Source organism: Rhincodon typus, chromosome 5 (assembly GCF_021869965.1).
Source record: "Rhincodon typus isolate 14 chromosome 5, sRhiTyp1.1, whole genome shotgun sequence".
In the NCBI taxonomy this organism is placed as follows: Eukaryota; Metazoa; Chordata; class Chondrichthyes; order Orectolobiformes; family Rhincodontidae; genus Rhincodon; species Rhincodon typus.
The window spans coordinates 34,026,842-34,042,717 of record NC_063336.1 but is presented as its reverse complement, the minus strand read 5'-3'; the positions used below and the strand labels follow the sequence as shown (position 1 = coordinate 34,042,717).

Genomic DNA, 15,876 nt, shown 5'->3' with positions numbered 1-15,876 from the left:
TTAAATCTGATGGTTTTGACAACATAGGACCAATCCAATTGTAAGAAACGTATATGTCATTGGGGCATAAAAGAAGGGGATAGTTGAAAAATCAGCTGAGCTAACTGCCATCTGCTACAGAAAACAGCTCTCAGCTCTTAGAGAGAGCACGGTATTCACAAAGGTACCATGGCACTCCGAACTAAGATTCCTGACAGAAGTATTTACAGAGAAAGCATTCCTGACAGAAGAATCAACAGAGAAGACACAGAACATTCCAGAAGATATAACATGTCTGTAATTTTGAAAGACTAAATTCTATTGTTTTGTTATACAAGTGTGATGTGTATTAATTGGAACAGCATACCATTAGAATCTTTCATTATTCAGGAATAGCTAATAGTTAGAAGGGATTTGTTCAGTTTTGTAACAGTTCAGTTAATTTGTTCACTGTTAGATAAATAAATTGTTACTTGCTGATTGCAAAGTGAGTATCACAGATTTATTTGATTTAACCACTAGAAGTTGCTGAAAGGCAATTTTACAGATTGTAGGGTAAGGCACTCCTCTTTGGAGGTTTTGGTTTTGGTTCTCAGATTGGGGTCAATCTCTGCTTTATAACAGTGTTGATGTTGAATGACAACAACCAGCAGTCAGTCAGTCAACCAAAATTTCCAAACCAGTACAACATGTATACAATCATAAGACCAAGACAGTTATCAGTCTACAAAGGTATTATATTGAAGTTTGAAATGGTTATCATATATAGACTCTGTTTTAACTATTTGTATAATAATCAAATTGACAACATGTGCCAATACACAATTTGGGACAGATGTTTATCTTTGGAAAAAGGGGGATATTAGGTTGTGTATCATGATCAGTAACCCTTTAAGAGACGGGCTGTTATCATTACTGTATCATAGCAATCAAGCTGAGCATGTAAAAATCTCACACATCATCTTATCCCAGATCACTTGATGCATAACACTTTATTGGAAGCTTGCTTCTGTTATAACCTAACGGATTAATATTAGCCCAGACACTTACGTGCTAAATGAGTGTAATGGTTGTACCTATGATTACATGCAATGAATGTCTTTTGGATTCTTGAATACCATGATATCCGCCCAATTTCTTGTTTTAGAGATGATATGAGCCCTACTGCATCAAGTAAAGCATCTTATTGGATGCAAACTCATAACAAGACTGTATACAGTAAACTGGGCAAATGTCAACGCCAGAATGAAGGAACATCAGTACCTGGTGTTCAATACAAGAATTTAAAATGATACACAACCAGTTTAAATTAAAAACTCAACTTGCTATAAAAATCCAGGGATTAGTAAAGAGGTAAGATACAAGCAAAAACTAAAAGGAACATGCATAGGAATGCAAAGGAAAGATAGTCCTGCCAAATGGGAAAGATATAAAGCACAGCACAAGGTGACAAAGTAGTTCCTTTGAGTCACAGAGAAGGAGCATGAAAACAACTATTTCACATCTGCTACCACAGAGCCAAGAGAACTCCTAGTACAGTCCTTTTCCATTTCTAAATTCCATCCCTAGAATCTCCACAATCTTCTAATTCATCTTGTATCTTCTGTACATTTTCAACGATGTAGAGTGACACAGAGCAAACATCTTGTGGCATAAATGGTTCTTCCAGCTCCATAACTTCTGTCAGTGCTACTTCCCAGCTTAACATTCTATTATTTTGACTTTCCTTTGCTCCACTATTGACAGTTATGGCACCAGCCCCACGTTCTGGAATTCCCTGCACATATAGGATACAACCATCTACAAAGACACAAGTCAGGAATACGATGGAATACTTACCATTTATCTGAATGAACGTTGCTCCAACAAAACTCAAGCAGCTTGACACCATCCAGGACAAAGCAACTCGCTAATTTTGAAATCATGCCTGGAAATTTTACCTAGGATACTCAACGTCACAAATCATTCTTGGTCAACAAATGATTCTCTTTCTTCTGTACCTTGAAATTGCTCTGAAACCATAGTGAATTTTCCAAGTCTGCATGGGTGAAATACTTTTTGTCTGGAGATTGGATGCAGTCTTGGGGAGGTACGTAGCCCAGTGACACCACGGCTCCCTGATTGGTGGCAGGGAAGAGACAGTGGTACAGGGCAATTTTATTGCACAACTGTTCAGAGGATCAGGCTAATGCTCTGGGGACATGAATTCAAATTCCACCACGTTATTTAGTGGAATTTTAATTCAATAAATAAAGTCTGGAATTGAAAGCTGGTCAAGGTCAATGTATTCTCAATTGCAGTAAAAACTCACCTAATATCCTTTAGAGAACCAAATCTACTGTCCTTACCTAATCTGGCCTACATGTGACTCCAGACCCATAGCAACGTGGCTGACTCTTTAATGGAAATGACCTAGCAAACCAATCAATTCAAGGGCAATTTGGGATGGTCAACAAACGCTGGTCTTGCCAGAAAAGCCTGAAGAACTGAATCAGTTTCAGTTAGTTAAGGGTTAAATTTTCAGATACAGTGAAACTGAAGGGGACCTCTTCCAAGTGTTCACCACAAGACTCCTACGACCGCTGGGCATCAGAGTGGCACACAACGCACGTCAACCCTATGACAACTGCTCACCCGAACTAAAGACCCACTCCCCGCCATGGACAGGACCAATGTCAGCTACAAAATCCCCTGCAGAGACTGCGAGAAACACTACATCGGACAAACAGGAAGGAAACTAACAACAAGAGTACATGAACACCAACTGGCTACAAAAAGACACGACCAACACTCACTCATCTCAATCCACGTGGACAAGGAGAACCACGACTTCGACTGGGACAACACCAAGATCCTGGGACAGGCTAGGCAGAGACAAGCACGAGAATTGCTGGAAGCATGGCACTCCACGAAGCATGCTATTAATAAACACATTGAACTCGACCCCATATACATTCCACTACGAAGGAAAACCGGAAGTGAGGCAATCCATCTCAACGGACCCCAGAGTTTAAAAACCAGGCAGGAAAACACACCAACGCTTCATCGGAGGCTGCACTGAGGATGTTACCAAGCATGGTAACAAAACGTCTGCAAAACAAGAAACCAGCTCGGCGAGCCAACCAACCTCAACCCGAGCTACAAATCTACTCCAAAACCTTAAAAATCAATCATTTCATAGAAAATGCAGTGAAATTGAAAGGCTGCAGAAAGTAAATGTGATATTGTTGTTGAGACCTCCTCTGAATAATCTCTCTCAGATGATCATCAGTAAGAGTGTGCTTCACAAGGCACTCCATTAGTGCTAAAAACAGAAGTGAGGAGTTCGTGCACAGTGGCAATCTGAGAATGATGACTGCTCCTTGGAATATTTGGGGGGCCCATGTTATCATTCAGAAGTACTGACTGGAGCAGCAAGTGGATTTAGTGTAATATACACCAGAAACTCAAGTGCTTCCTATTTTATTGAAATGTCACTTCTGCAGATCTCCTGTAATGCTGAATATAATAACTTCTCCAGGTCATTAGTCCCAGTGATATAATGAGCATTTAGTCTCCAAATGAAATAAAAATAAAGGGGGGAAAACGAAAGACATTAAAAAAATACTGTTAATGGTCAAATTTCACCTTTTAAAAGCCAAAGATGCACTGTATTTCTAAACAGGTTATCATCGTAATGTCCTCCCCAGCCAACACTATATTCATATCTTACAAGTGCTCTCGCAAGTATCTTCACCTGTGTTGTAATGGTCGGCAATCTAGTGACACTTTATCCAGGAATTCAAGAATTTACCAGCTCCCCACTTGACTCATTACCCCAATCTTAATCATTCTAGGTTTATCCAATACCTTCAAACGTGTCATCCTTCAGCTTTAAAATCCTGGGGTGATTTTCAGTGCTTCATATTAATGAAAATGACAAAGGGCTCAAAGTGGATTGCAAACAGAAAGCTCTGTTTTGTAATTGGGCCAACTGCTAAGTACCTAAGACTCTTATCTGTTTCTGACCCTTGGTACTGTCCTGATTGTAACAAGGTCAGCCAGATGGACCTGAGAATAGGAGTTCCCTGATTGGACCAGATTAACAGACCAAATCTGGCTGACAGACATAAACAGGAGTGTCAGAGGTTCATATACTCCGAGAGCTGGCTCTGAGGAAGCTGGATCAGTATCAAGGGCTCTTCACATGTAAATAATGGGTGACTTGGTGACAGGATACCAGCCTGTGTGGAGTTCTTTCAAGTACCTTTTAAACATAGGGCCCAATGACCCCAGTTATTAAATTTAGGTTGGAACCTACAAGTGCCTAAATGGGTAATAGAAAGAAAAAGGCCAATCTCATCAGAACTCTACAAAAATAATCTGGACCTCTTCCGCACTGGGCGACTCATGACTTGATATTAAAATTGTCAGTATTCAAATTCTTCATAGCATTGCCCTGTTTCCAACTCTTAAAACTCTTCCAGGCACTCTTTCTCCAAATCTGACTTTTATGCGTCATCCACTTCCTTTACTCCTACATAATCAGCTACACCTTTAACTACAAGGAACTCCATGCCAAACTTTTCAACCTCCCTGCTTCCTTATGATTCACAAAACCAGTCACTTTGGTCAAATTTCCAGTCACCTAATGTCTCCTGTTTAGCATGGTGTCAAATTTTGTCTGCCCTAACTCCTCTGAAGCACTTTGGGATATATTACTATATTAAAGTTGCTAAAAAAAAAATGAAAAGCTGTTATTCTTGTTTAATCAGATTTAAAGCAGAATACAGAGGAAATAGAATTTGCCCACACCTACAGTGTTTATTAGTTGGCTAAGACTGGTTACATACTATGCAAATATACTAACCCAAGAAAGATGCTAGCCACAACTTTTTAATATGAAATACTTTCTTGAGGTCAGTGTTTTCACTCACTCTCATAAGGTGAATCTTATGTCCACTATGATCCAGGGTGCACCTTTTGCCACTTAACAACTAGATAAATAACAGCAAAACACAGTCTTTATAATGGAAAATCTTTACTCATACTTACATACATTTGATATATATTAACTATAAAACATATATATGGTAAACACACTTACTCAGACAACTATGTGGTCTCTCCTTTCTTAAGGCAATGTATAAACTGAATGCTTTTGCTGAACTAAGACAAAAGAGTGAACAACAAGTGATCTTATTTGCAGAAGATCCCTGCATCAATACACCTACTCGATCTTTCTGCTTAATTTTGTTACTGCCAACTATTCCATTGATCAGCATTCTATCTTCTGCTCTGCATAAAATTAAACATTCTAAAACTCTCCTGCCCTTATCTCAATGCACATCAAATCTTGTTCACCCATCATCTCTGTGCTCACTGAGGTACAACGTCGTACAGTCACAGAGATATACAGCACAGAAACAGACCAACTCGATCCACCTCATCTACGCCAACCAGATATCCTAAATTAATCTAGTCCCATTTGGCCCATAACCCTCTAAACCCTTCCTATTCACATACCCATCCAGATGCCTTTTAAATGCTGTAATTATACCAGCCTTGACCACTTCCTCTGGCAGTTCATTCCATACAAGCACCTCCCTCTGCATGAAACAGTTGCCCCTTGGGTCCCTTTTAAATCTTTCCCCTCTCACCTTAAACCTATGCCCTCTAGTTCTGGACTCCCCCACCCTGGGGAGAAGACCTTGCCTATTTACCCTATCCATGGCCCTCATGATTTTATAAACCTCTATGAGGTCACTCCTCATTGTCTGATGCTCCAGGGGAAAATAGCCCCAGCCTATTCTGCTTTGCCCTGTAGCTCAAACCCTCCAACCCCGGGAATATCCTTGTAAATATTTTCTAGACCCTTTTAAGTTTAACAACTATATTGATTCCTGAACTGGCAACACCTCAAAATTAAAATCTCACCCTTGTGTTTAAATCCTTTCATGACCCCTTCTGTACAGCGTTTCAAGAACTCCAATTCTGGTGTCTCAAGGCATTTTTTTCCGAAAGACTTGTCTCATGAGTAGTTTGTAGTTCCTTGTTGTGTATCTCCATCTGGTTTTGTAGGTCCCTTATCTTCTCCAGCATTATTTCGAGCTTGAGCTGATGTTTTCGTAGCTGCTCGCGAATGTGTTTTATGTGCATATTTTGCTAGATCTTCCAGCAAACTGACAATCTGATGAGGTAGATCTTGTCATTCATCCTATTCCCTTTCTTTCTCTTTTAGATCTTCATTCATTTTGATAACCTGAGCAGAGGTTTCCCCTAAAGACTCCAAATCAGAAATGATATTCAAGTTTAGATTTATCCTGAATCCAGCCTTTTCTGTTTGAATTTTCATCATCTTTTCACAGCAGAGAACGGAGACTTTAGCTCTGCCTATACTGAAGAAAGTGAAGTGTTCCAGTGTTCTTTCATGCTCAACTCTGCAAGTGTTTCTTGAATAGTCTGCTACAGTTTCATTTGTCTCTGATTGTCTGACTGATTCATGCAAAGATACAAAGGAGCATAAGTAGGTAAATTCAGTCCCTTCAAGTTGCTCTGCCATTCAGGAAGATCATGGCGATCTGTTTGTGATTCAAATTCCACATTTCTACCGATTCCTGATAACCTTTGATTCTCCTGCCTAACAAGAATCGGTTTACATCTGCGTTTAAAATATTCAATGACCCACCACCATCACCTTCTGTGGCAGAGTGTTCTGAAGACGCACAACTCTCAGAAAAATAAAACTCACCTCTAGCCTTAAAAGGATGACCCTTAATTTAAAACACTGTCCCCTAATCCTGGACTCACAAGAGTTAAGAGATAACAAGGTGTAGAGCTGGATGAACACAGCAGGCCAAGCAGCATAGGCTGATCAATGAAATAGTGCTTGGCCTGCTGCTGTGTTCATCCAGCTCTACACCTTGTTATCTCAGATTCTCCAGCATCTGCAATTTCTACTATCCCTCACAAGAGTTAACCTCTTTTCCATGTCTACCTCATCAAGATCACTCAGGATCCTATCAAATCGCCCCTTGGTCTTCTGAGCTCCCATGAAAGCATGCCCAGCCTGTCCAATCTTTTCTCATTAGGGTGATTTGATCGACAAGTATCCATTCCCTCCATCACCAATGTTCAGTAGCAGCAGCGTGTGAGGTCTACAGGACGTACTGCAGAAATTCACAAAGGCTCCTTAGACAGCATCTTCCAAACCTGCGACCACTACCATCTAGAAGGAGGGCACAAAATACATGGTAACACCACCACATGCAAATTCGACTCCAAGTCGTTCATCATCCTGACCTAGGAATATATCGCCGTTCCTCAGTGTCACTGAAACTCCCTGCCTAATAGCATCATGGGTGTACCTACACCAAACAGACTGCTGTGGTTCAAGCAAGCAGTTCCCCACCACTTTCTCAAGGGTAACCAGCTTAGGAAATAATCAATGGCTCAACCATGTCCACGAGTGAATAAAAGAATATCATATCCTCACCAAGGGAATCCCTTGCTCAAGATCACCCTAATCGCAAAGAAGCATACGTGCTAGTAACAACCAGTTTGAGTATTTCTGATGGGTCCAGGTGGAGGCAAATCACAAACACTTAACGGAGCCAGAAAACCTGTCATCTCATCCATCACCAGTTTCCCCATCTGTGCCAGTGTGTAAATCCAGTATTGGAGTTTTTAAATCATCCCAGGACCCATAACTAAGGAAGAAAGTCATGCTCGGACTTGAGATTGATAACTTATTAGGCAATCAACTGAAGGCAGGCCTTAAGGGACATGTCTTCAGTCCACGCCCGGAGAAGGGGGATACGGCTGTTCTGGAATTGTGTGTCTGACAATTTGCCTCCTGACTGTTCATTCCTGCATCCCTGCTGTAGCTCCAGTGTAAAATGGACAGTGAGCATAAGGGAATCATAGCATTGGACACACTGTCTTGGCTGCTGACTGAAAGATCTGGGCCCAGTTTTAAATTAAAGCAAAAGTGACAATCCATTTTGAAAGGAAGCAGTTTCCATTATTACCTCCCTCCCCACCCCCCAAGAAGTTGTTCACAGAGCTTTCCCATTCCAGTTAACTGGCATCTTTCTAAGTGAAATACTAATGTAACCTATTACTCATTGTGCCAATTTAGAAACTCAAACTTAGAAACCCAATGAATGCCAACATCTATTTTCCTCCAGAAATATTCAGTTATAAAGCTTAGCTCAAGAGGACATTGAGGATTTTCTATCCCTACAATGCTGCTACAGTTCAAGCTAGGAAAATGGCCACCTAAAATGCAGAAAACTAATACACATTAAGAAAGACACTGATTTCTGAAAGGAAGATTACGTCTGACTGACATGATTGAATATTTTGGGAACATAGCAAAGAATGTTGATGAAGGTAGTGCATTTGGTGCTGTCGAAGTAGATTTTATCAAGGCTTTTGTTACTGGTCACTAAAGCAAAAGCCCATGTCATCCAAGACAAAGTGGCAAGTCAGATGCGAAACTGGTTCAGAGCCAGGAACACGGCTCAAATTAATTCATTTGTTTTAAGACCTTTTTGTCGACTTGTCTTGAGAGCTACTTATTTTTTAAGTTTTGATGGTGATTTATCAGAAGCAAATCTCCTATACGCAATCTTTTTTCTGCATTCATCAAAACAGTTAAATGCATGCCTCATGTAAAAATGATGCAAAACTCATTTGAACTTTCCAGGAATTAATATTCATGTAATTTGGCAAAATACAATTTATATTAAGTAGTCATCTGAATATCTTCATAAAAGTTGAATGCAGAATGGTGATGTTATTTAGGGAGATAGTAGGAACTGCAGATGCTGGAGAATCTGAGATTACACGGTGTAGAGCTAGATGAACACAGCAGGCCAAGCAGCATCAGAGGAGCAGGAAAGCTGACATTTCGGGTCGCGACCCTTCTTCAGAATTTTCTGAAGGAGGGTCTCAACCCGAAACGTCAGCTTTCCTGCTCCTCTGATGCTGCTTGGCCTGCTGTGTTCATCCAGCTCTACACCATGTTATCTATGTTATTTAGGGAAACAGTTTGTAGATAATTTTAGGCTTCTTGGGGCCTGACAGGAGTGAATCCATGAGCTATCCCATATATTTTGAATGTCTGGCAAGGTGCAATGATGATGGATGTTTTTGAGGTTGAAAAGGGGCCGAACTGAAATGTATAAAATAAAATGCCTAGACAGAGTGATAAGTAAAGGGAAGACTATCGAAAATCATGAGGCACAGATTTAGGTTGGGAAGTAGGTTCTGCATATGTCCAGTAACTATTATATTGGGAAAGCAAGTGGTTGCTGTTGCGCTGAAACACATGTCAATTTTTAATTTAAAAGCGTGATTGAGATTGGAGATGCATAGAAAAGATAAGAAGTGTCTGGTTAAAATATTCCAGCTTTAGGAGTATACAATGCATTAGATATGACAATAGCAGTGCCACAGAGGTGTGTTCAGGGTGATAGTTTTTTTGTTTGTTGAAGTGAGAGTTATTTTGATGATGAACCCTTTATTACAAACTTGCAGCCATTGTCTTACACCCATTTAAGAAATGTGCTGTCTTGGAAATAAACACTTTTCCTGTTTGTTGTGGCTTTGAAATGAATGAGTTCTTCTAATTCTGCTTCTGTGAAAGCCCAAATGCCCCTTGTGTCAATGCAAATATAGAAAATAATATTTCTATGTGACTCCATCACCTAATAAAGGAGTCAGGGACAATAAAAAATAACCCCCAAAAACCAAAAGGTAACACTCAAAAAGGAGCTCTCAAAGGCTTACTGTGCCCTGGAAAGGATTTTTGATCAAGATGGAGCTGATGTAAAACTTGTATCTGTCAAAGTAGTAGAAGCAAAAACCTTCGAAACATTTCAGAAATACTTGAATGTACATCTGAAATGGTTTAATCTACAAGGCTATGGATCAAGAGTTGCAAATGAGGATTAGGTTGGAAAGCTGCTTGTTGGCTGCTGTGAATATGATGGGCTGAATGACTTCCTTCTGTATTGTAAATTTCTATGATTCTATGAATGGGAACAAGGAATAGCATGACTGAATGATGTGTATTTGTGTTGCGTGGTTGATAAGTTACACGCCATCCAGAAGGCAGAGGTATACCATTTAAACTCCCCAATATTTTTGAGTTGTTGGGCTAGCCTTCACTGAAAACATTCCAGTAACAATAGGACTGCATTGGTAAATAAATGAAAACAACCTTTAAATAAAAGTGACAAGATTAAAGTGACTATCAATTAAATAATTTGGGATTCATCATTCGAAAATGTTATATAATATGTAGCAGTTAATTAAACTCAAATATATTTAATTTACTTTGGAAACAGATGTCGATTCCCTGGTAGATTGCACCTATAAAAATCTATCTTAAACATAAAATAGTTTAAACCTTTGAACAGTTTGAAATAATTTCTGGATCACTGTTTATATACAGGAAGCCAATCTTAAAAATACAACAAACTTCAGCAATGAGAAACAGTGTATATACACCACAAAAGCATGTAGATGACAATACTAATCAAAATAGATACTTTATTTTGCAAATAGTCAAGGTCCGCGATGACTGCAGAGTCAGTTTTCTTAGAGAATTTTATTTTAAGCTTGGCTGCCTGTGTTCACTCTGATACTAATAGGTTTGCTAGGTTTTCCAAATTAATTTCAGAAAGTGGTCTCCCAGTGCAACTTCTCAAAGTGTGAACCAAAGGACCGTCTATTACCACTGATTGCTGACCTTCACATTTGAGCATCCCACAAAATTGATTTGTTACCTTTCATTCTTATCATGAAGGTCATCAAATGTCTGCCAAAACTGGGCAGTCCCAGCCATGGCCAAAAAGTAGGGGTCAGATTTTGGATCCTTGAGCTTCTCCAAGATCCCCTCACAATTTCTCAACAGATCATCGATTCCCAGATCCCTACAGCAAGAAAAACAGCAGAATTCAGAATTTTTAACTAACATAATACTCAGTACACATTCACGTTTATAAGCTATTACAAATTATGTGTAATTGTAAATGTAAATGATTTACAAAATAATTACACAATAATTAGTCGCATACATTTCAAAATAATGACCCAAGAGAGACACATACCGAAAGTCTTCCACTGGAGCTTTAGGAGCAGGTCAATAAATATCAACTAAGATCAACATCTAACCTTATACACAAGGATTTGAAGATGACCTAACAATGAACAGAATATCTGTCAGATTTACTCCAGACCTCTACAGTCACCCTTCTGAGTAATGGGGTTGTTCCTTCCAATTTGACTTCTTGTAAGAACATAAAGCAAAACCCTCGCAGACGTGTTTAAATAAGAAATCCAAAAGGGTTGGGTTGTGATGGGAGGAGAGAAGAATCAAAGAATTGTGAGCACATTGTTATGAAAACACTTGTCAATTGTTGGATTCACATAATGAATTTATTAGTTTTGATTTCAGGAGCTGTACATTTCCACTGGTTAGTCAGATTCCACACCCTGCACTCACAAAGCAGGAGCTTAACTAGATACAGATACAGGAAAGTTACTATTTGGAACTTGAGTTTGTTGGCTGCCAGACTGTTCTTGATAAATGTACTGCTGGTGAAGTTACGTCAGTCTTCCTGTGTAGAGATAAAATCGCAACTGGAGGTATCTAATTTTGCTACCTCAGCGCATCTGTGTCTGGAGCTACCAGAGAAAAGACAACTCTTCAGATGGATCTTGGAAACTTTGGAAAGCAGTGACTTGAATGCCAGTTTTGAGCCCGTGCCTAGTGAGGAAGGTGTGCGGGTGGATGGAATGAAATCAGGCCCACCTCAGTCAGAGGCCTTACGCATTGCTGCCAGCACTTATCTTCGCCCTTCTCTCAAAAAAAGGTTACAATTCCCACCTAAACCTACCGGACATGAAATCGCTTCCCCAGATTGGAGCAGGGCTGTAAAATTTAAACTGAGGGAACATACTCGCTTCATAACTACCAGGTTCAACGTTAACCTCTCCCCACAGGTACACCAGCCAAGCTCCCCCTGAAAATCGGGGGTCTCATTTACTGCACAACAGTATCATTACACGCTAAACACAAATCACCAAAACGTAGGCAATTCCTGAGGTGAAATGTAATACATACTTGGAAGGATTACAGCAGCACTGTGGCAATCCTCATTCACACACAGCACCATTCACACGAGGAATGTCGGGGGAGGGAAGGACAACAGTGACGACATTCCCTTCAGTGAGCTGCAACTTGCTTTCCGCCACTAATTACTTTGTATATGAAAGTGCAAGATGCCAAACGGTTCACCTACTCACCACTCAAAACCACCATTGTTCATTCCTGACATAGAGGATACTGTACTCTAATCTTAGTATATTAACACCACATAGCATCTTCCTGCTTCACTTGGAAGACTTCATGTTTTTACATAAAAAGGGTTCTGAACAAAGTAGTAACATTTTTCTCATTGAGAGGAAATGTATACAATGTATCTCTCACTGACAGAACCAGCTGTGTATTTCATAACGACATCATGATGTGTTGTCTCAGCATGCTCAGTACACACAGGCCTACATAACATTAACTGCTAATTCGATTCGAGAGGAATAACAACAAACCAATACATTTTATCTTCAATGGAAATTTGAAAAAATACATTTGTTTGTGGGTTGTGGGCAATGCTGGCTTTGTCAGCATTTACTGCCCGTCACTAATTACTCGAGAAAGTGGCGGGCCATAGAGTCACTGAAGACAGTCCATGGAGTGGATCCACCCACAGTGCTGTTAGGAAGGGAGTCCCAGCGACTGTGAAGGAACAGCAACATAGTTCTAGTGTCAAGCTGATGAGCATCTTGGAAGGGAACTTGCAGATGGTTCCTACATCTCTGCTGCCCTTTTCCTTTTAAATGGCAGAGCTCACAAGTTTGGGAAGTGCTGGTAAAGGAGCAACTTGTTGAGCTGCTGCAGTGCATCTTGTAGATGGCACACATTGTTGCCACTGTGTTGTCAGTGCTGGAGAGACTGAATGTTGAAGGCGGTGAAAGGGATGGCAGTCAAGGTAGTTGTGTTGTCCTGGATGATGTCGAGCTTCTACTAGTGGCGTTGGAAATCTACTCTTCTTGGTAAGTGGAATACATTCTTGACTTGTGCCTTGTAGAGGGTGGACACTCTTTGGGAGTCAGGAGGTGAATTACTCACCATGGCATTCCCAGCATCTGACACCGATCATATAAAGGCATAATGAGGTCAGTATCTGATCAACGGTTATCCCTAGGATGTTGATAGTAGGGGATTCTGTGATGGTAATTCCATTGAACGTCAAGGGGAAATGGCTAGATTTACTCTTGGTGGAGAGTCACTATTTTAAAAATAAATTGTTAAACATGCTCTTGTAAAACAAAAAAATACTAAACCGAAATGGGAAGAAATATTTGATGTCATTGCATCACATGTTGGCATTTTTTTTTATTCATTGATCATTGCACACCTCATTCTATGACTGGTAGAATGTCAGCTGAATTGTTCCTTAGAAGACAGCCTGGAATGAGGTTTTCATTGCTGAAGGCACATTTACCACAGTCAGTAGAAGGAAAACACAATCTAGACAGAAAAAGAGGCATGATGAGAATAGAGAAATATGTCTGAGGGTTGAACCTGAAGGGAAAGGTGAAGGAACATCATAAATGGTTCAAGTGGCTAAAAGGGAAAGGCATAAAAATGTGATCCTCACACATATTTAGTCAAAATGCTTCATAGCAGATAGATTAGTCTTGCACATGGAGTTCTTATTTTACCTTCAGAGATTCACGAAAAGGGGAGATAAGAAAAATCAAAATGATGAATTGGATAGTTGGGATACAAGTACAGTACTGATGAGAACATGTACCAATAGATTCATGAACAGCTTCTTCCCTGCTGTTATCAGATTTTTGAACTGATCTCTCATATATGACTGAGGAAGGTCACCGGACCATAACTGATTTTTTTTTTTACACAGATGCTGCCAGACGTGCTGAGCATTTCCAGCAACTTCTGTTTTTGTTCCTGATTTACAACATCTGCAGTTCTTTCGGTTTTTATATCATATATGAGTTGATCTTTTCCTGCATCTTCTCTGTAGCTGTAGCACTATATTCTGCATTCTACTCTATTACCCTGATGTACTTTATGTAAGGTATGATTTGCCTGGATAGCATGTAAAACAATACGTTTCACTGTATCTCGGTATATATGACAATATTTAATCAAACCAGTAGTTACACCATCTCAAGCTGTGCCTTGAAACAATTCAGATCCAAGTCAGAGTGACAGTCAGGAGGCATATCTGCTGAAAGGGACAGTTCAATTGAAGGTCAATGTCAAAATTAATCCAGTTAAAGAAAGCCTCTCCTCATTCTCAGGCCAAGGCTGGTCTCAATTCTTTACCTGGTTTTTCAAATCAAAAACGGAGCAGCAATAGGGAACTGGTGGAGATAGTAGGAACTGCAGATGCTGGAGAATCCGAGACAACAAGGTGCAGGGCTGGATGAACACAGCAGGCCAAGCAGCATCATAGGAGCAGAGAGGCTGACGTTTCGGGCCTAGACCCTTCATCAGAAAAGGGGGAGGGGAAGGGGGTTCTGAAATAAATAGGGAGAGAGTGGGAGGCGGATAGAAGAGGGATAGAGGGGAGGATAGGTGGAGAGGAAACAAACAGGTCGAAGAGGCGGGGATGGAGCCAGTAAAGGTGAGTGTAGGTGGGAAGTTAGGAAGGGGATAGGTCAGTCCAGGGAGGACGGACAGGTCAAGGGGGTGGAATGAGGTTGGTCGGTAGGAGATGGAGGTGCGGCTTGAGGTGGGAGGAGGGGATAGGTGGGAGGAAGAACAGGTTAGGGAGGCAGGGACGAGCTGGACTGGTTTTGGGATGCGGTAAGGGGAGGGGAGATTTTGAAACTTGTGAAATCCACAGTGATACCATTGGGCTGCAGGGTTCCCAAGCGGATTATGAGTTGCTGTTCCTGCAACCTTCGGGTGGCATCATTGTGGCACTGCAGGAGGCCCAGGATGGACATGTCGTCTGAGGAATGGGAGGGGGAGTTGAAACGGTTCGCGACTGGGAGGTGCAGTTGTTTATTGCGAACCGAGCGTAGGCTACCTAGAATACTCCTCCTCCCACCCACCTTCCTGCAAAAATGCTATCCCCTATTCCCAATTCCTTCGCCTCCGCCGCATCTGCTCCCAGGATGAGGCATTCCACTCCCGTACATCTCAGTTGTCCTCGTTTTTCAAGGACCGTAACTTCCCCTCCTCGGTGGTCGAGAACGCCCTCAACCGCATCTCCCACATCTCCCGCACCTCATCCACGCAATAAGAACCAAAAAAGAATCCCCCTCGTCCTCACGTACCACCCCACCAAACTCCGGATCCAACGCATCATCCTCCGACACTTCCGCCATCTGCAATCCGACCCCACCACCAAAGACATCTTTCCCTCCCCACCTTTATCTGCTTTCCAGAGGGACAACTCTCTCCGTGACTCCCTTGTCCGCTTCACACTCCCCTCCAGCTCCACCACACCCGGCACTTTTCCCTGCAACCGCAGGAAGTGCTACACCTGCCCCCATACCTCCTCCCTCACCCCCATCCCAGGCCCCAAGAAAACTTGCCACATCAAGCAGATGTTCACCTGCACTTCTGCCAATGTGGTATACTGCATCCGCTGTACCCGGTGTGGCTTCCTCTACATCAGGGAAACCAAGCGGAGGCTCGGGGACCGCTTTGCAGTACACCTACGCTCGGTTCGCAATAAACAACTGCACCTCCCAGTCGCGAACCATTTCAACTCCCCCTCCCATTCCTCAGACGACATGTCCATCCTGGGCCTCCTGCAGTGCCACAACGATGCCACCCGAAGGTTGCAGGAACAGCAACTCATA

At 41.4% G+C, this 15,876-nt stretch overlaps 1 protein-coding gene across 3 annotated transcripts in view; it reads right to left on the bottom strand.

Annotated features, from left to right (window-relative positions):
* LOC109910803 overlaps positions 1 to 15,876 on the bottom strand; it is a 97,019-nt gene that overhangs the window by 43,960 nt on the left and 37,183 nt on the right. For 2 of the 3 annotated variants that reach the window (XM_048596537.1, XM_048596538.1), the window contains exon 8: positions 10,755 to 10,901. In XM_048596537.1, the coding sequence (XP_048452494.1) occupies positions 10,755 to 10,901 (147 nt within the window). Of the gene's footprint in view, positions 1 to 10,754; positions 10,902 to 15,876 lie in introns of those variants that run through there. The other variant, XM_020510049.2, reaches the window with a different exon arrangement.